The 22,004-nt window shown below is 38.7% G+C and overlaps 1 protein-coding gene across 1 annotated transcript; it reads right to left on the bottom strand.

The window, feature by feature from the left end:
* Positions 1 to 6,953: 6,953 nt before the first annotated feature.
* Positions 6,954 to 9,186, bottom strand: LOC112190092 (serine/threonine-protein kinase RIPK). Its single transcript, XM_024329519.2, has 5 exons — positions 8,514 to 9,186; positions 8,282 to 8,417; positions 8,041 to 8,177; positions 7,828 to 7,951; positions 6,954 to 7,726 (listed from the first exon to the last, which is right to left on the bottom strand). The coding sequence occupies exons 1-5, from the start codon at positions 8,898 to 8,900 to the stop codon at positions 7,152 to 7,154; spliced, it is 1,359 nt and encodes a 452-aa protein (XP_024185287.1). The 5' UTR covers positions 8,901 to 9,186; the 3' UTR covers positions 6,954 to 7,151.
* Positions 9,187 to 22,004: the final 12,818 nt, after the last annotated feature.

Genomic DNA, 22,004 nt, shown 5'->3' with positions numbered 1-22,004 from the left:
TTTCTTTCAGGATGAGTAACCTAAACAAATTAGACTTTGCTCCATTGGGAATAACTGGCTCTGAATATCACAGGTGGGTTCGTGATGTCAGCCAACATCTTAAGGCCGATGGAATCCTGGATACGATTCTCGAGCCTAGTCAGGACGGGCTAACTGTTTAGCAAGCTCAAGCTTTGGAAGCAAATAGAGCAGTCTTAGAGGCAAATAAGGCGAAAGCCATCATCCTAATGCCTCGTCATATGGATGATTCACTCCAGACCTCCAGTATGAGTGTATGAATGAAGAAGACCCCAGAAGGCAGTGGGTCTCACTTGAAGAAAGATTTGACAACATCCGTGACTTCTTGCTTCCTGACCTAGAAGTGAGATGGCATAGCCTCCGCTTCTGTGATTTCAAGTCAGTTCTTGACTACAACTCGGAAGCACTTCGCATTAAATTCTTAATAGAATTCTGTGGTAAAGAGATCACAGATGCTATGTTGATTGAGAAGACTCTCTCTACCTTCCCCGTCTCTGCATTGATGGTTGCTAAGAACTATCAAATCGATGTTACTGCAGGACGGATCACAAGGTTTCATGAGCTTATGGAGCTATGAATGTCGCTGAAAAGCATGACAACATCCTTACGAAGAACTATAATTCGAGATCCATGAAAACAAAGCACATTCCGAAATCCAATTATAGTCGCACCTCTAAGAGAGACGCCAAAAGCGAAACCCTAATCTTAGGGATACTTCTGGACGTTCTGGTCCATATAATCGCTCTACTTGGGAATGTAACGGCCAAAATAGGCGAACACGGAACCGAAGAGGTAAACGTGGAAAGAAAGAGGGAGGCAACGCCTCTGGCCATGTTGGTGGCGCCACCAACACTAAGAGCCATCTAAATGAAGCTTTTAAAGCGCCTCAATCAATGGAGTCTATGCAAAGAGAAGTATATTCTCGATGTGGAGTATATGGTGATTGGGCACACATTTGTAGAGCTCGTGAAGAAATTGTCACCGCCTACAAAGCATATTGTGAAGCAAGAGAAGCTCACGATGTGGAACAAGAAGATCAAGAAGATGATCTAGAGTGAAGGGTTGAAGACTACAAATCTGGCTGGGATCAATAGATCGCCAATTTTGTTTAAGTCTTTATTTTTCCAAGAGATGTAATAGGCAATTGCCATATATTTTTGTAGTAAATGCCAATGGTTTAGTCTTTCTTCAAAGTAGGCTCACCCAAAGTAAGTGTGATGTCTAGAAAGGTTCTGAGATTAGTGGTACTTAAGCGAGCCTTGCTCCACCGACATCTCTCTACTCACCTGGTCACATTTATTTTGGAATTACCAAAAGAAGTTAGACGACTACCATGTTTTGCATTAGCTAGCATTTTGGATTAGATTTTCTTTGGTCAAAGAGACAATGATGTAACTCCGTTGGCTTATGAATAAAATTTCGAGTTCTTTTCATTATAACTCCATTTTGATTCTGAGCATATTACTTTGTGACTACGATAGCTGGGCCATCGATATTAATTCAAGGACATGGAATAGCCCAAGTTCCACTTGCCAAATGGCACCTTGATTACTGTCACAGAAACTCTCTACGCTCTTAGGGCAAATCGTACCCTATAAATAGCTAACGGATTCCATACGAAAACGCATGTAGAGAACTGAAATGTGTTCCTTTGCAATACCTCTAATGATTGCGAACAAAGACGCATCTTAGAGAAATTTATGTGTCTCTCTAGTGGACTCTATGTCACTACTCGAGCTATTAATCCAATAAAAGTTATGAGAGAAGATCTCTTGGATTTAGACACATATTGGCTTTGTCACGACATGATAGATCATCCTAGTCATGATATGATGATCCGTCTACAAAAGACTTCACATGGACATTCTATCTCTCGAGCGAAATGAAGCATGAATCAAAAGTCGATTCCTGGATTAAGTGTGACTGACGCTGCTGCCTAGGGCACCGCCTCCATCCACCACCAGCCTAGGGCACCGCCTCCATCCACCACCAGCCTAGGGCTGGCGTAGTCCTCATCCATGACGCCATGGATGACGTCCATCATGGTGATGGCGCCCCAGGTGATGCTGCAATCACCAACTTGTTTCAAATAACGTTTCAGACGCTCAGCCTAACCAAAATTCTCATTGGTTGCTTCTAAAGCCTCTCCCTCGTTTTACAGAGCCCATTCCTTAGGGAAATTAGGACTAAGACCATCCTATGCAAATGATATAAAAATACTCATTCTGTTCTTACATAGAATCTGTGGGGATTTTGTGGACTAGTTCAACCAACTTGCGGACGTTTAAATATCTCATGATGTTGGTTAACACGCAAACACGCTGGTCACATGTTGTACCATTGTCCACTTGTAAATGTTGCTTATGCTACACTCCTAACAAATATCATATGACAACGGGCTCACTCCCCAGATCATCTTATTCCGTCAATTGGACTTGACGATGCTAGAGAGTTTATATCGCGCGAAGACTTTCGATGGTTATTGCATTGGGACTGATATTGGACATCACATTCTCATTAACACACCTAAACGGTCTCACGGAAACGACTACGATGGTAGTCCGGACATTGGTAATGCGCACTAATCTCCTCATATCCGCTTGGGGTGATGCAATATCACATGCAACTATGTTAATTCATATACGACCCACCGCCACTCAATCTACCTCTGCATTACAACTAGAGACTGGGTACAAGTATCGTACTTACGCATATTTGAGTGTGCTATTTATGTGCCAATTGCGCCACCACAACGCTCTATGATGGGTCCTCACAGACGAATGGGCAACTACGTTGGATTTGAAACTCCAACAATTGTCCGTCACTTCATGCCCTTGTTAGGCGATCTCCTTACCGCTAGATTTGCCGGTTGTCACTTTGATGAGACAGTTTTCCAGTCATTAGGGGGAGATAAGAACACAGGTGTTTAACATGAACAACAGAAATTGTCGTGGTCTATCCCCACTATGTCTCATCTCGATCCCTACTAAAGCGATGAGATCACACAAATATGTTGCAAACATGCCTACAAGGAAGGACATCCCTACGAGAGGAAGTAGCGCTACCCTACACGGAGGTAGGTATGACGCCAACGCCAATGAGAGTGGCACTCTGGCATTACAGGTCATGGCCCCAGCTAGGATGCATGGGAGGCCCGTGGGTTCGAAGGATGCTTTGGCACAACCTAATCCTTGGATCATCAACACTCAAAATCTATCTCATGAGAATCTTTCGGGTTATGGTTATCGTTGCGGGACGCCCCAACATTAGAACCTATTCCTGAGAATATAGAGCTCTATGAAACTTACACCAGTGTACATGAGACGTGGGATAGAAAATCCATCATAATTGATGATGTAGTTGCGCATTTCATTGCGCATGAGTTTGTTGAGTCCGATGATATCAAACCACACTCCGTTGATGAATGAATGCCAACGTAGAGAGATTTGGCCTAAATGGAAAGATGCGATCTAGGTTAAGTTGGATTCTTTAACGAAGAGGAAGGTTTTCGAGCCAGTGATGCCAACACCTCCTAACATAAAACCTATTGACTAATGGGCCTTCGTTAGAAAGCGTGATGAGAAAAAAAGATGGCAATCTCGCCTTATGGCGCAAGGCTTCTCACAAAACGCCCTGGAATCGACTACAATGAGACATATTCTCTCGTAATGGATGTCATTGCACTCCACTACCCTGTCAGTTTGGTAGTTTCCCAAGAACTGAACATGCAGCCTACAAATGTGGTCACTATGTATCTATATGGGGATCTATATATGAAATATACATGAAGGTTCATGGTGAACTTCATTTACCCAAGTCAAGTGGCTCTAGACCACGGAGCGCGTTTACAAAAAGGTTGAAACGCTCACTAAAGTGACTACTTGATTGGGAAGGGATATGCCCACGCGTTTCCATAATAAGTTTCAGATTCTATCGCGGTTCATGTTGGACATGATCTTCATTAGAAACCCTTAAAGAGTTAAGGGAAACCGCTGAACACTTGAAATCTGAGTTTGAGATGAAGGATTTTGGGAGAACACGATTATGTCTCGGTTTGGAACTTGAGCATCGTGTTGATAGATGCTTAGGCATTTTGACAAGCTCAAACCTTCAAGCACCCCCATGATCGTTCGTAGTCTTGATCCTAAAAATGATCCTCTTCGTTCGAAGGATGATAATGAAGATGTGCTAGAGGCAGGAATGCCTTACTTGAGTACAATAGGCGTATTATTGTACTTAGCTCAATGCATAAGACCGAACATCTTATTTGCCATGAACTTGTTAGCTAGATATAGCCCTGCGCTAACGCGACGCCATTGGATTGGTGTAAAAGATATCTTTCGATACTTGAGATGTATGATTGATATGGGCTTGTTCTATCCCTACAAAGAGATGATAGATTCGGACCCATCACACACCAGGAACGCCGCCAACACTGGCCTGCGTCCACTATCCCCATCCCAAAATGATATGTGTTTTGGAAGGTTTTGCTGATGTTGGGTATCTCTCTTACCCACACAAAGGTCATTCCCAAAATGGTTAAGTGTTCACCATGGGTAAAGACCTTGATATCTTGGAGGTCTACAGAAATAGACCCTAGTCGCTATATCTTCGAACAATGCAGAGATTATTGCTCTTCACAAAGTGGTTCGTGAATGTATATGGATTGGATTCATGTTCGAATAATTGTGGTTTGAAGTTTACCAAAGATGAGCCTACGAGCATTTAATATAATGCTGCTTGTTTTGAATAAAGAAGCAAAAGCTACATCAAAAGCGACAACACCAAGCATAATCAGCAACAACAGACTCTCCTCAAGATCAAAGTGAACTAGGTTCGATCTGAGTACAGTGTGGCGGACTTGCTCATTAAGTCATTGCCTAAATTCCACTTTCGAGAAACATGTTGGTAGCATCTTTTGCGGAAGTTATCCGAACTCCCATGACCGTTGTCATCAGGGGGAGATACAGACATTAGGAGGAGATGTCTACATGTATGGTCTCGAAACGTGAAGGGTGTGTTGTGCTATTTTTCCCCTTCGACCGAGGTTATTTTTGTCCCACAAGGTTTTTGTTACTCAGCAAGGTTTTTAATGAGGCAACGAAATGAGCACCACGTTTGTGAGACACAAGGGGGAGTGTTTAAGTAAATCCAGAATATGTGTCTGGCCCAAACTCGAGGTTACTTGCTCTAGTTGAAATAGGGTTTATATTAGAGATATTCACGGAGAATCTTAGGAGATATCCAATCAATGTACGATTATGTTTCCATATACAATTCTATCTCTATGCTTGTAATCATCTATATAAAGAGGCCTCTATTATCAATGAAAGTACGATTCAATTTTCTCCCAATTCAGTTTCCCTTAAACATGTACATGTATATACAAATTTAGTATTAGTAATATCATTCATATGTCTTGCCTTATTTATCTTGTGCGTGGAGGAGATCTTTAAATTCTATATGATCATACACTCACACATATAAAACACATCCCAATTGGGTATGAAGAATTAATTTGGGTATTATGAAGATTAGTTTAATGTGAAAACACAAGAATGTAAAGTGTGATTAGTGCAAAGAAAATACGAAATGAAGAGCGGCATAGACCGGCACATATGATATATGGAAATGGAAAACGACGTGCCGTCATTTATCTCTAATGACATACTCTCACACAAGCTAGGACTTTACCAAACCCATCTTGCTCTTTTTAGGGGTCAACTCCTTTAGGTTTCAAACCGTGACAAGAACAACACCACCACCTTTGAGATACTCAAATGGATTATTGTATAGGAAAGTAACCACACAAAATTATCCAACCTCATTCCCCCAAATATCTGAGATTGAGTTTGGCTTAGGCTTAAGCTATAGCAAACAATTTAAGGCGATGCAGGCCCGGATATAGAAGGAGAACAAGGCACGTTTGGTTTGAGGTATCTCTTTGACCAAATTCATATAAAATTATTCAAGGCAGACCAAAGACCTAATGAAATCTTGAATTATTGAGAGGCTCTCACTAGCCCTACAATTAGATTTTTATCATTTTTATTTTATTTTCTCACTATGGGAAAATCATTCATGTTACAATGACAGAATGACAAGGCATTGAGCAGGTTTTTTAGTTGAATACGTAGGAATCTTGTGTAAAAGATGTCTTGTGTTCGACCGTCATGAATATTGATGGTGAGAAGCACTAAAACTCATGCAGGATATAAATGTCATGTGTAGCTTCTCTGGAGATGTCACCCTCTCTCATTTGAAGTTTTTTATTTCACAATAAAAAAATATTAGAAAAATAACACATTAAACATTAACTTTTTTTTTTTTTTTTTTTGAGAATGACATTAAACATTAACTTAATTATTAAAATTCAATAAATCCACACATTGCATGGGTCAACGTCTTTGGCTAGCTATTGGGATTGTACTAAATAAGTTTTATACATCCACTTGGTTAATTTGGTCTTTGGATATAGATACATGAAACCAGATCATGCCTCCAATCTTGATTCAGAAAGCCACCTTGTGTTTGTTATTTTCCGAAAGTGTGGATTTGATGACGGTGGATTCCTCTATTTCTGTTAAGAAAATGACAAAAGCCTTATAAATGTCACCATGAAATGGAAGTATCTCTCCGCGCGATACTAACACTGCTTAGCTGTGTTTGACAGTGTTGAAAACAATGCTTTGATTCAACATGCCTAAGGAAAGTGATTTCCCACTTTTTGAATTGAGGTGTTTGATTTGTTCAAAGTTGTGTTTGCTAGTGATTCTGGTTTTTATCCTTGGAAGGGAATGATTTTTGGTTCATATACAGAAAAATAGTGTTTCGTTTTCAACGAATATTGAAAATGATAAGTCTGTAACCATTATACATATAGATGTTAATAAAACATTTTTCAAGAATTGAGGATGAAACTTTGAGCCTTCGTATAATATTTGAATGAGAAAACAAAAGGGTTTCTCAATTTAAGAAAAGAATTAATTAAGTGAAGAAAAAATGGACATGGTTGGCCAAAAGAATCAAAGAAAACATTTATGTCCTCCCACAAGAATTTGTTACACTAAGCAACTTTGAAAATTTTCTATGTACAGTGTGAATGGCTTGCTTTACATTGTTATACGAGTACTCTATGCTCCCTTGACTCCATGGTGCAAAGGAGAGTTCAAATCAAGACTTCTGCGACGTTGGCGCACCAAATTTTCCGAGTAACAGTTAGGAGACTTTGGAGGAGTCCTTTGATGATGCCTATGGCCATGGTGGAGCTGCTGGTTTTGGTGATGGTGGCCGCACTTCTTCTTTGATTCCCTCTGTGCATTGCCTTCCTTCACATCCTTAATTGAATTATCGGATTTATCAGTAGGAACTGTGTACACAAAGGGTCCAATGGGAATGTCATCAAAATCCTTGAGGGGTTCTAATGTCTTCACCACATCACACATTTTCGGTCTTTGTTTAGGCCGGTGGCTTAGGCATTGGTAAGCCAATGCAGCAGCCTTTCTGGCCCCCATTTCAGAGTATTGTCCTTCTAGTCTCGGATCCATTATTCTGCTGAGTTTTCGGGGTTCATTCAGCATTGGCCTTGCCCATTCTACCAAGTTCTGCTCTCTATGAGGACGGCTCTTTTCCACCGATCTCCTTCCTGTTAGTAGCTCCAATAGTACCACTCCGAAGCTATACACATCACTCATCGCCGTCAAGTGACCTAAAAACAATTGAAATCATCAAGCAAATTAGTCTAAGAACTTATAGCCTAAATTACCAATCTGTGAACAGAGTTGAACTGAATGGTGTGAGAATTAGTACCTGTCATAATGTATTCAGGAGCAGCATAGCCTTGTGTTCCCATGACTCTTGTCGAAACATGTGTGTCATCTCCTTCTGGACCATCTTTTGCTAGACCAAAATCTGAGAGCTTGGGAGTATAGTCCTGGAAATCAAAAAGAGAAATACTTAAGCATTTAGAATTAACAAAAGGAATACTACCCTGTTATAAATGCTAAGCAGAGCAATACTTACAGAATCTAACAAGATGTTCGAAGCTTTGAAATCTCGGTATATAACTGGTTTCTCTGCTTCATGTAGGAAAGCAAGACCCTTTGCAGCTCCAAGAGCAATCTTCATTCTGGTTGACCATGGCAGTGATACTGAATACCCTGTAGACCAGATTTTAGACATTAAAGTTACTGACTGAGATTTTTAAAGCTTCTAAAAATGAAAATCTGTACGTAGAGGGAAAAAAAAAACTCAGAAAGCATACTTCTGAATAGCTGATTCTCTAAGCTGCCTCTTGGCATATATTCATACACCAGTAGCCTATGTTCATCTTCACAGCAATACCCTATGAGCTTCACAAGGTGTGGATGCCTCAATTGCCCAAGAAAGATAACCTCAGTCTGCAAACCAGAATCAAGAATATGATTGAAACAGAGGATTCAAGAAAACCCCAAGTAATTATTTCTCAGTAGTGCAAAAAAAAAAAAAATACTCACCAACCACTCTCTATGCCCCTGTGTTCCATCCAAGTCCAAGAGCTTAACAGCCACAGGCTGAGCAGCCAAACCGGGTCTAAGCTTGTCATCGATGAACCCTTTGTGGACGGGCCCAAACCCGCCCTCTCCAAGAAAGTTGCTGGATGAGAAGCTCTGTGTGATCACCTTCAGCTCCCCAAGTGTGAAAATATGAAGATTGGAACCCGCAAGAGATATGGAGAGATCTTCTGAAAGTGTAGTCGAGCTGGGATTGCTCAAATCCGAAAGCGAAAGCCTCTGGAATGAGTTCTGCTTTGCTATCACCTTTGCTTTGTTCTTGGGAGCTTGGAACTCAGACTTGTAGCAACTTGGGACTATAGACCAACATGTGATTTTCTTGACTGTCATTGTTCTTGATGATCAAAATGCCTTCAAACTTGTCTGTGCTGGTTTTTCTAAGATTGAATGGATTATCCAGAAGTTCAACAATGTTTGAAGAAGGGAGAATTGGGTTAGGAAATGACAAGGGAGAGATGGTGGAAATGAGCAATGGTAGGGAAGACTTTTAAAGGAGAAGACAAGGCCTATTATTCAAAATCACCAACTGCCCTCCAAACTAGACAATGGAGAAAGAGGTCTGCAACTTCTTTCTATCAACCCCTCTTGATTTGTTTTTGTAACATTCTATGCATCACCTTCTAATATATTTATAGATTTCAGATATAGATGTCAGACTATATCATATCATAAAAAGGGGTAATGAGTCCTTAGTCCACATAGTTGGTTTTAACCTAAAATTACATGGCTGCCCTCCTTGACCTTGACTTCTAATTAGCATAAGGGTGATTAAAATTAATAACTAAGCTGCAATCAAGAAGTTATTATAGTTTTTAAATCACTGATTTTCTTTCTGTCATTGGGTTAGATCATGGAAAGCATTAGAACTTAGCAGCCTATAGGGGATATTGACAAAAGTGGCTGAAGAAGAACTTAATGCTCCCAATAGAACAAAGAAATCCAGCTATGATATTGAAAAGTTTGCAAAGAGTGTTTGAGAAAACCAGCTGTTTCACACCGAGGTATGAAATGGTTGGAGGTTTCCTAGTAGTTTAGAGTTTAGACTTGTGGTTAATTAGCAAAAAAGGGTTGGTCCAGTTGCAATAAACTTCAGGTTCTAGAATATTGGTTGATCAATATAATGCATTATCCCCAAAATGCAATCATCAACCCTCAAATACAATGCGTCATCTTAAGCATCACACTATGTTTATATCATCATAACCCTTTAGTTTAAATGTTTAATAGAGTTTTCTCTCTGGGGTGCACACCTGCGGATTTAAGTTTGATAGAGTCCGCTCAACATCTATTAAAGCATGTTTTGCCATGCTCTTTGAGGGGCAAAGATATCATTGGAGCTGAAAAAGTGATCAGTGAATTTTTTTTCCTAAATAAGTTCCTTTTTATTTAGAAAAAAGGTGGGTCCCCTTGTATGGCGGTTAAGGTGTCACTAGTTGCATTATGCTAATGAAATGTTTAATCTTGTTTTTAACAAGTGTTTCAAAGAGATGTCATCGATCAAAAAAAAAAAAAAAAGTAGTGTTTCAAAGAGATTAATAGGAATCTTGCAGACGAATTGAACTAGTAGGAAGAGTCAATGTCTCAGACTCTCTGAAAGAAGCTTCGGCAGCTTAACTAGATGTGGGGATTAGGTAAAAGGATATATTTTATTGATTCATCCATGTAAGATGTCACAAAATCCGGTGGGCAATTCTTGGTGGGGAAGAGAACATTGTTTTACTCGTCACTTCATGAAAGTCAATGGGCATTATCGTCATTTCTGATCATAAACAACGACTGTTTCATTGCCTAATAGCAGAAAGATGTAATCAGAGCAGAAACTGCCAAACTACCCTGCGATATACAAATGAGTCGATATGACGTGGTACTTAAAGGTTGTTTTAATTAGTAAAAAAGTAAATCTTTATTGACTTTGCGTTGGTAAGAAGTGGAAAATGAACCAGCACGAGCAAAATGTATATGTGAGTTTAGAATATAAAGTGAGATGAAAAATAACGTGTTGAACTGAAAATATAAATAATATGAAAAAGATGTTTTTTCTACTTTGTACAATATAATCTTGAATGATATAGGTGTACACGCTTAGTTTGGATTTAGCAACTAGGAGCCAATACAATTAGTGGCTAGTGGATTGATCGAAGTTAGGGAAGACTAACACGATTATGATGAGGAAACCCTTTTTTTATGTGCCCTAACAAAGCCAAAACCATAAAGTTAGCTCATGATGAATTAGTAGGGATTTGAGAAAAGCTTAATCTATTGTATCCATCATCCTTGGACACTCTCTGCCCTGCAACAAGTTAAATTTTTCTGAACTTCTTAAATTTTTTTCTATTTTTAGAGAAAATGACCAGTATTTTATTGGTTATTATCAATATTACAGGATAATTAGATGCATAGATAGACCTAAAAATGTAGTACTTGCATTTGAGATGACCAAATAATCCTGAAACAAAATTTAATCTTACAAAACGATCTCAAACTTACTTGCTGAATAAAGCTCGCTAGAGTTATCAAAACTTGTAACAAGCTCATGGCCTAACAATAACCAAAAACTGGGACCGTTGTCCAATCAAGTATGGATATTTAGATTTAGAGTACACCTGAATTCGACTTGAGTCCCAAATTAATTTCCGGCCGAAACTTGCCCGAAAGCCGAATTCAAATCTCAAACTCGTGCCCCAAACCGAGCGCCCTAGTCGAAGATGACATGTCTGGAACTCAGGGTCATCATGCTACCCGCCAAACTAACAAATCCGGCACGGAGGTCACAGCATGCACAACCCTAGCCGTCCAAATCATTATATTCGCAATCCTAGTTTAAGCCTTATTTTAAATTACGAATAATGTGTGCCAATAATGTTCTTCACTTCTTCTCATTCGCATTCATGCATCTATATCCAATTATCCACCCAAACCCTGTTGTTTGCAATGATCACGTGAGGAAACTAGTTATCGTTAATCTTTCAAATTAAGGTCAAGAACTAAAAATTCAAAATGATAAAACATTCAATCAATCTCCAACCACCCTCTACCTTCTCTATATGGAATTTCACCAAACGACCAAACACAGCAACAAAAATTCTTGAAACTAATTCGCATGCAGTTATGTAATCTCCCACCTTGACTCAATTCGAAAACATGTTCCATCAATCTTTTCAGAGTTGTTTCCATCATGCTAACAACTTGGAGAATACGATTATACAAACCAGAAAGACTTGTAAATCACCTAATAGAATATTAAGGGACGGTGATGATTTATGCCTAATATCAAATAACGAATATGAATGTGTGTGATCTCATCTAATTACTAAGACCATGCTAAAATAATGGTAGGCATGACGTAGATTATGCTCAGTTCAACTACCAAAGACTGCATGCAACTCTCTGTTCCGATGGAGTTGAAGTTTTCTTGGTGTACAAACTTTAATTTGGTATAGACTTAATTAGCAAATACGTGTGCTTCAAACTTCCGTGTATACAAGTTAGGCAAGAAGATCTTACTATCTACGCAAGGAAAATAATTCGAGTGTTTTGGAGGAACTAAAACAAGAAGTGAATTACTTATATGGTGGTCAAAGGTCAAAGGAAACTACTAGGGCTACTGGCCTATTATTTGTTATTAAGGAATGCAAAGCTTGATTTGGTCTATGAATTCGATCTTCTTCTTAAGCGTGTGAGAGTCTCAATCAATTAATTAGCATGTGTTTGCTGGGTGTGAAAGGCTTTGTATAGCTTTGTGTGCAAGAACCGTCCACTACATACCTTTATCGATCTCCAGGGAGAGAGGAGAATTGAGGCTAGCCAGGAAAATGATGGGAAATTATGTTTAGATCATGCTCAGTTCACTCGTACGTAATGTAATCATCTGTGTTTGGAAATTGCCTAGTGCAAATTATTGATGTTATCCAAATACGAGTGGTGTATACCCATATGGCCATATGCAGAATTGCGTTCTACCTGAGAGAGCGAAGTCAAAAAAATTTACAGACAATGCTCATTCATTCTATTAGGTGTTTGTCGATTTTTCGCATGTCATTATATCATATGATGAGAGAGATAGACACATAATTATGTATAATTAGAATGGAGAAATTCTTTTTCAATCACCAGGTGTTAGGTAATAAAATGAGAAATTGTTACTCATCATATGATCATATTAAGCCAGCAATAGGGAAAGATATAGAATCATATTATTGATTGTTGAAGCTCTCCATGTTGAACGGTATAGTTTTTGGGCTTGGTTTCGGTTCCTTGGCAGTAGAAGGAGTATTTCTGGATCGTCCCGCAGGGCTGCTAAGGCCCGAAACTGGTCATTTGAATTTGATGCAAAGCCCAATACAAGGTTTGGGAATCTAAAATATGACAAATGAAGCCGACAACAAACTCACATTAATCTAATCTCTGTTCTTATCTTTAATCCTTGTTATTCATAAACAGGAAAATCACTATAAAATACAACAACATGATCAAGAATACTGCGAGAGCTTGAATATTCTAATGGCCCCAAAACTTGTACTAAATGTAAATTTGATTAATGAAGATTCTTCTGTCACCACCACCATATAAATATCTTATGTTATTTTCAAACAAGCTATTGGAGAAAAAGAATGACAATTGAATCTAGACCAAAGAAATGTATGAGTTCAAACTTATCTACAGTTGATGGGTACCTCAAAATTATTGCTTACATTATATCTTCAAGAAATTTGGTATTTATATTTGTTATGTTAGGGTTTATTGAGATATTTCTAGGTCAAGTGTCAAGCTCTACAACTTTTTTCAGATCTTTAAAAAACGTTTCGTGCCAACACAAATAGTCACTGAGTATTTCTAGTGGTATTCTATTGAGATGTAAGTACTTTTAACATGAATAAGTTCATATAAAAATGCTGAAATCAGAATAAAATATGATTTTCGTCAATTTTTTTAGTGGCGTATTATTTTCCTGGTTCAAAAGAAGCTATGGTTAACATGAATAACTTCATATAAAAATGCTGAAATCAGAATAAAATATGATTTTCGTCAATTTTTTTAGTGGCTTATTATTTCCCTGGTTCAAAAGAAGCTATGGTCCGATCTCTTTTGGTGATCATGATTCTCCTTGATATTTCCATTGAATCTTGTTTGATTGATAAAGACTCTGCGAGGTGATTCATTGTGGCACAATAAGCACCCATACTTGCCGTTTGCATTGTTTTATTCAACAGCACAATTCTCATAGTGTCACCTATCTCTTTCCATCTTTTGTTGTTTTCCAATTGATAACCGCACTTTTTTTCTTCCGGTGCATATTTAATCAAGGGATTCCAAAATAGTCATGGTAGTAGAGTCCAATACTACAATAAAACCAAAAGCTAACAGAATTCAATAATTGTGTTCTTGTGGAGTAGAAAATTCCTCCTTATAGACACAAATTTTTTTGGCTTGGAAGTAAGATTCAGGCCGTTGTGGTTATGGTGCCGTTTTTCATGACTATAGAGGAGAATTCCTTGGTGACTTTACTTCTAATCTTAACATTCATAGTTCATTAGCAACGGCGGTAATGGCTATCATTCAGGCTATTAAGCTAGCCTGGGTAAGGGACTGAAAACATATATGGCTAGAAGTTGACTCTCTCTAGTTCTAAATTTCTTGTGGTCACCTGATTTGGTGCCTTGGCAACTTCGTATTAAGTGGGGCAATTTCTTCTACCGTATTTCTCAATTGCAATTCCGATCTTCATATATCTTCGGGAAGAGAATTAAGTTGCAAATGTATTGGTGAATTAGGGTTTGATTTCTAGTGAATTGATTTGGTGTGACCTAACTATTTTCATTCATAAACATTTTTAGAATGGCATTTTGGGTATTGCTGAACTTTCGTTTTCGATAGTTTGGTTTTTCTATAGCTTGATTATGTTTTTTATGGGACGTTTTGGTTTTTTGGTCCCCCTCCTGTTGTAATTCTTTTTCTTCTTCAATAAATTTCAGACGTTAAGGTGGCATTTTGCGGCTCTTAATCTCTAACTTCAGCCAAAAAAAAAAAAACATAAATACTTTGCTGGTAAGAGAAGAAAGCACATAAACATGTTCAAATGGATACGTTAATCATTACATAGGGAACATAACATGTTAACCTCAAGGGTTGCTAAAATCATATAAACACCTAAACGCACATGTGAATATGTGATAGAAGTTAAGAAATAGAATGTGGGGAGAGTTTTCTATGCAGGAATTGAAAAACAAAAATATGTATGATTGTTTGTAATCACATCTTAGTGTAAAATTTAATCATTTATGATCCCCTTGTATAATTTTATAAATTAAATGAATTTTTCTCTTTCTCTTTAAGAAATAAAATTCATGTTGGTAGGCCGTGGCCTGTTAGTTAACTAGTCTAACTAACACCGTAGAGGTTATGAGTTCAAATCTTACTGACAGAAGGGGTGGGGTGGGCAATTACATTATTGTCCAGAATCCAAAAGATAAAAAATAAAAAATAAAAGGAAGAAGAAGAAGAAAAATAAATAAAATTCATCAAAGTCATTAATAAGTATTACAATATCATCAAAACATACGTCATAAATGAAATTAACCCTTTCAAAATGATTTTTAACACATATGCTATGAAAATAACATGAAATTGCGATTGTGCATGAAGAAGTATTTGGTCAATATCTCCTTTTATATAATAGGAAACTTAATTGACATTTTCTTTTAATCAAATGACTTTAATTAGATATGTCTTTACATTTGAAAGACGATATAGAACTCATTCAATTCCAATTAGATCTTTATAGTCTACCAATGTTAAACCTAGTTCTCTAAGGTGAGAGTGTCGCGTCTTTTAGCTGTCACTGCTGGCACATTTTCATTTGGTATGGAGAGACCATGTTTAGCTTTTGTCTAGCTATTATGTTCTATGCTGCTCTTGTGGGCAGCATAGTTGGCCTAGTGTTATGGGCAAAGATTTTGGACAACGATGGTCGTCGAGGAAAGGAGACGGGAATCCTTTGTGATACAACGGTTTCAGTAATAGCGGATCGTGGGTAGATAGCAATGGTGACGGCCTTGGCTTGGGATCCTGGTCGAACTGTTGGAACATGTGGAGGCGTCATTATCGAGGGTGGTTCTGAAGATGGTGTTAGCGGCCTCGACATGGGAAGCAATGGCTTCGGTGCTGGTAGTCGTGGAGGCAGACTTTGGGAGACGATTGGCAAGTGTACAGTGGGCGGCGACGAAGGCAATGGTTGTGGCCGTGTTAACCAAATAGTCACCCTCAAGTATAAGGGCCAAGTTATAGTGTAGGGATTATAAGTAGGGGATATCGTACCCAAGGGATTGGAAAACCCACTCTAGCTAGGGAAAAACTAAAGGGTGCTAGATGAATATGCAAATGTACAAATTGAAAATAAGGGCTCACAAGTGAACCAAAGTTCATTGTGAATATATGCAAGATATTGTAGTGGTTTGATTTTGTTTTTGGAGATGGTTTCAATTCAAATGAACACACAATAAAAACTTGAAATGTAAACTAGGCTATGCTAAACTAGATGTGATAGAATGGATGGAAGTTAGAGCTTTGGGTTGTTCACCATAGCCTTCCTTGCATGCATTGATATTCACACTCTAAGTAATGCAATCCAAAGTACCCAATTACCCTCTTAGCATCCGGATAAGACTACTAAGGCCTAAACTCATTTGATGTTATCAATTCCCACCGGATAAGTGCGAAACTAACTACCCAAGAACAAGTTATATTACCGGATAAGTATCAATTTCTTACTCCTAGATGCATAAAGGTTTGAGTTTACATAATTAAGCAAGTAAACCAATTCTAGGTCTAGGTGATTTTAACGCACTACCCTCACATACACACCTAGTGTGCTATCATGCTATTAATGTTCAAAGCATGACAGATGCAAAGTATCCAAATTAATGCTCTCTAAACATTGTTCATGTAATGACAAATGCATAGTATCCAAATTAGCTAGATTCAAATACAAGCATTCACTTCTTGAATTAGCATGTGAAGATGATCATGGAAATTGCATCAAATAAGATTCAAACATCAATTCATTACAAGTTTGGCTAGGGCTTTCAACCATAGTCCCAACAATAGACTACTCACACATATCTACATAAACTAGCATCAACATAATAAAAACATTAAGCTATCAAAGAATAGAGTTTAGAAATGACTAGGGATGATCACAAGTGAAGGGTGATGAAGTGGTTGATCATGGAGATGATGTGGTGGCTCCCCTTGTGCTCTAGCTTCTTCCTTGAACTCCTTCTTCAAGACTTGAGATGATGATGATGCTTGGTATATGTGAGATATTATGAGTAGGGATGTAGTTGGAAAATGAAGTGGTAGAGATAGAGGTTTTATGGAGGAGATGGTGGTGGATTGTGTAAAGAATAGAGAGAGAAAATGATGTAGTGGCTAAGTATGGGTGATGCCTTCTTCCTTGAGACAATGTGTGCTTAAATAGATGGAGAGAGAGAGGTGTGAAATGGTTTGAGAAGCGAAAGGGAGCAGCTCAAGCCTTGTAAGGAGCATGGAGGTGGAGTATAAAAATCGTAATAGATCCCAAAATCAAGAGAAAATGGCATGGGAGTGATGGTGTAGATTGGAGTAGGAAATGATGAGTGAGTGATGGTGATTAAACCTAAAACATGATAAATATATATTGGAGTATTGATGATGATGGACTTTTGGGTAATAGAGAGTGTTTGGTTGAATTGGAACCAAAATGGTTGGAATTTGGTTGAGATAGAATGATGGTGAATGGATGTAATGGAATAGATGCTATGGTACTCATCCTCCTTGCTCCTCCATGAATGTGGCCGAAAAATACATGGCACCACTGTGAGTGGTGGTGTGCCGCCTCTTGTGCAGTCAAAAGTGGTGGTGCACGGAAAATTTACCGAAATTTCACTTTTTTCTCCTCCTGTCAAGATTTTCTACAAAACATGGAATTAGATTAGTCAACATTAAATTGGACTTTAGAACAAGTAATTTTCAAGTTTTAGAACACAAATATGTATATGAATTAGGCTGGGCATTTTAGCCCAAAAGACCGAAAACCCGGACCGAATCGATCCGGACAGTCAGGTCCTGGACCGGCTTTGAAGAAAAAAGACACACAAAAAAAAGCCCGTACCATTTATGTATAAACGGGCCGGTCCCGGGCCCTGGAGTCCATAATCCCCAAAGCCCGAAGATAAGCCCGATTAATATAATCCTAATTTCAGCCTGTCTTTGTGGTGACTTCAGTCAACATTCAGACGCAAACTTTCGCAGCCATCCCCGAGACCTCGACCCTTTCCCAAACACGAGTCTTGTCAGCTTGACCTCAGTTCTTCAAACCCAGTCAAATCCAGTCGCAATCAGTCGAACCCAGTCGAAGCCTCGAAGTCTCGAACCCAGTCAAATCTAGTCGATCCCAATCGAAGCCTCAAAGTCTCGAACCCAGTCGCAATCAGTTGATCCCAGTCGAAGCCTCGAAGTCTCGAACCCAATCGAAGCCTCGAAGTCTCGAACCCAGTTGAAGCCTCGAACCCAGTCCCAATCAGTCGAACCCAGTCGAATCTCTCAGTAAGTCTCTCTCTCTCTCTCTCTCAAACTGGGTAGCTTCTGATCTGGGTAGCTTCTGATCTGGGTCGTAATTGATTTGGCCATTTGGGGTTATCTGATTCCAATTTGTTTCTAGGTACAAGGATTCAAGAATCGATTTTGATAATGCCCGAAGTAGCAATGGAACCCGAAGCAACTGCAGTTATTGGGGCTGAGTTGGTGGTGGCTTCCAGCCAGTCTGAGGCCGATGATGATAGTGAGCTGGCAGGTGGTGCGGCTGGCACGAAGAGAAAGAGAGAATTTGGGAGCAGTAGCAACTCAGACTAAGAATGTATGTTATTCTCTTCGTTTGGGCCCGAAAACCCGGCAGGACCGGCCCGGGCCTATTTGATCCTGTCCTTTACGGTCCCTATAACTGAAAATCTTTATTTGAGCCCGGCCCGAAATAAATGGGCTTGGTCTCGGGCCTAGCTAATTGACACGCGGTCCCGGCCCGTGCCCAGGCCTAATATGAATTATAATCCAACACATGGTGCAGGCATGGTTGTTGATGGCTTTGAGTAGTGGAGGTAGAGATATGTGAATCAACTCAGTGCTAAGTTGGATCGCTGGGTCATTGATGGAGCCAGTCAGGGGCGGAGCCACATTGGGGCCCAGTGAGTCCCGTGCCCCAGTAATATATATAGTTTAGTTTGCTTTTAATTGAACCTGCTAGTCTAGTGCAGTGGATGGCTGATGAGATAGCAACATGAAGGTCATGGGTTCGAAACAAACAACCAAGTTCTTTTTTCTGTTGGTATGAACATTTTCTGTTTATATTATTATGTTTTGGACATTAACATTATTTTAATCTACTAGTTAATTATTTTTCAAAAACTTTAATATAGTTATTGACCAATTGCATTTGACAATTTATACGATATCATTTTGAGTTTTTTTTTATTTGTTTTTTTTTTTAATGAAGTTTTGACATTTTGTGAATGTGTTTTTTTTTCCTTATTATGTTGTGTGCCCTACTTGAAATCTAATCTTGGCTCTGTCACTGGAGCCAGTCTCGATTTTGGCGGCGGTGGCACAAACAGTAGTGATGGGTCTAAAGGTGGGGGTGGCGGCTGCACTCCATCTAGGGTGCCCATACCTTTGGGTGCCTTTAGAATATGGGTTTGGGCTCTCAGTTAGGCCTTGTTCTTGAGCCCGATTAGGGTTTTAGTTACTGGGCTGGGCTGGAGTTGAGACTTTGGTGGGTTAGGGCCATTAGAGATGACACCTCACTCTACTATTGCTTCAGATATGACGCCAGGGGCATTCGGTTCATCTAGGTCTTTTTGATTTTCCATGGATGAATTAGAACTTTTTTGGATGAGCTTCATTGTTTATTAAAATGGTTGAATTGTTTAGGTAATGATTTTTTTGTCAACCCCATGTAGGTAAATCGTTATGTATGATTCCGCTAATCAATAAAAGAATTGTCATATTTCATAAAAAAAATATAAAAAATAAAAAAAACAAAATACAGAACTCAATATCGATCTGAAGCTTGTTTATAGAACCTATTCTCGTATACATATTATATAAGATAATATTGAAAGACAAAAAAGATTTACAAGAACACTTTCCATTTATGCATAGCTGCACAATTAAGATACGTTTAGTCTCAACCCATTCTCTCTTATTCTTGTACTTTATACAACCTCTTTGCTACATTTTATGAACTTTTCTATTGTTATGCAAAGTTGCAAACACATGCAATGTATGTGAAGCTCTTCCATAACTTACCAAAAATTTAACGAGCAGTAGTGATTTACACTCCTTTCAGTTCAAAAATAAGAAAAAACTTATTTATTTTTTTCTAGAAATTAAGATACGTTTGGTCCCAATGCCTTTTTCTTTTTTTTTTTACTCTTGTACATGGTACGTTCTACGAACTTTCTGTCTTTATATATGTTATGCAAATACATGTAATTTATGTGAAGCTCTTTCATAACTTACAAAAAATTCAACAAGCAGTAGTTCTTTGGGTTAATTACATATAAGTGCATCTTTGAATGTTTTTTTTAGCTCTAAGGCCACCAACTAGTTTTTTTTCCCTCATAAGGCTACTAGATTAAAAAATGTGTTATATTTTGGATATTAAAAATAAATATATTTACATAAATGCCACTAGAGTACAAAATCAACAGTCATTCTCTCTCTCTCCTCTCCGGCGAGGTCTTCGGCCGACCTTCTGCGAACTCCGGCGGGTCTCTGGCCAACTTCCTATAAACTCTGGCAACCACAAAAGCTACTGTCACTAACACAAAAAGGTACTGTAACTAGCAACAAAAGCTACTCTGATGAGATTTCTGGCAATCTCCGGCGATGTCACAAAAACTACTATCACTAGCAACAAAAGGTATTGTCATTAGCAACAAAAGCTACTCTGGTGAGATTTCCGACGACCTCCAGGGAGGTCACAAAAGCTACTGTCACCGGCAACAAAAGCTACTCCTGAGATTTTCGACAGCCTCCGGTGAGATAATAAAATCTACTGTCACCAACACCAAAAGTTACTCTCACCAGCAACAAAAACTACTCTAGTGAGATTTCTCGCGAGGTAAGAAAAGCTACTGTCATCAACAGTATAAGCTACTCTCACCAACCAAAAAAGATACTCTTACCAACAACAAAAGCTACTCCAGTGATAGTTTCGACGAGGTAAGAAAAGCTAATGTCATCAACACTAAAAGTTACTTTTGTCAACAACAAAAAATACTTTTACCAAGAATAAAAGCTACGCTTATCAACAACAAAAGCTATTATCACCAACATCAAAAGTTATTATCAACAACATCATAAAGCTGCTCTCACAAATAACAAAATCTACTCTGACCAACTATTAAAGCTACTCTTACCAACACCAAAAGCTACTCTTACCAACAACAAAAACTACGATCATCACCAACAAAAGCTACTCTAATAAACAACAAAAGATACTCTTAATAACGTCAAAAGCTACTCAAACAAACAACAAAATCTACTCTCACCAATAACAAAATCTACTACCAAGTAACACAAGAGCTAATCCCTTAAATTAAGACTAATAACACTACTCACAATGACTAAGAAATCTGTTCTCAACCATACAGAAGCTACTATGAAACATCAAACAAATATAAATTGAAAATGTCCACTACTTGAATCAAATTACTCTGATTTCAACTTCAAACAAACACAACACAAGAACTTGATAAAGTAATCATCACATTCATCCATCTATACCAGAACAAAATGACAATCCTTCTTAATAGAAACTTCAGCAATTCTTATTCTGTCCTACAATTATGATCTAATACAATTACAAAATCACAATGGATCTACAACATTACATAGGCAACAAGCGATAATCATTTGATCAAATAGAGATCAAACTGAAACAATTTCAATCACAGCATGACTAATCTGATGATTTGTTAATACGAAATCAAGGATAACAGTGCCAGAATTCACCGAATCAAGTTATAGAGTGGAGACCGAAGGTTCCAGGCTTCTGGTCGTCGAAGGTCATCGTCCGGATCCACAACCTTAGCTTGCTGAAGCTTCTCGACTGTAGCTGCGCTACCCTTTGGATTCCCTGGCGTTTGACCGTGTTCAACCACGAGTACAACAGACCTCGTTCTTGTCATTAGCCGGAACAACGGATCTCCTGACCTCAATCTGATCTCAATTCATTGCACCCGCGATCCAAGATCTGAAGGTTAACCTGCTAGTGGAGAACCAGATGTTTAGGGTTAGGCTCGAACTGCTTGCTGTCGACGATCAAGTGTTTTGTCGGCGGGCTTGTGAGGTCTGAGGTCTGCAACAGTGAAGGGGAGAGAGAGAGGCAACGACGTCGTG

The sequence above is a fragment of the Rosa chinensis genome, chromosome 2 (assembly GCF_002994745.2).
Source record: "Rosa chinensis cultivar Old Blush chromosome 2, RchiOBHm-V2, whole genome shotgun sequence".
Classification (NCBI taxonomy): domain Eukaryota; kingdom Viridiplantae; phylum Streptophyta; class Magnoliopsida; order Rosales; family Rosaceae; genus Rosa; species Rosa chinensis.
Note: the sequence above shows the minus strand (reverse complement) of the source record. Positions and strands in the feature narration are given on the sequence as shown.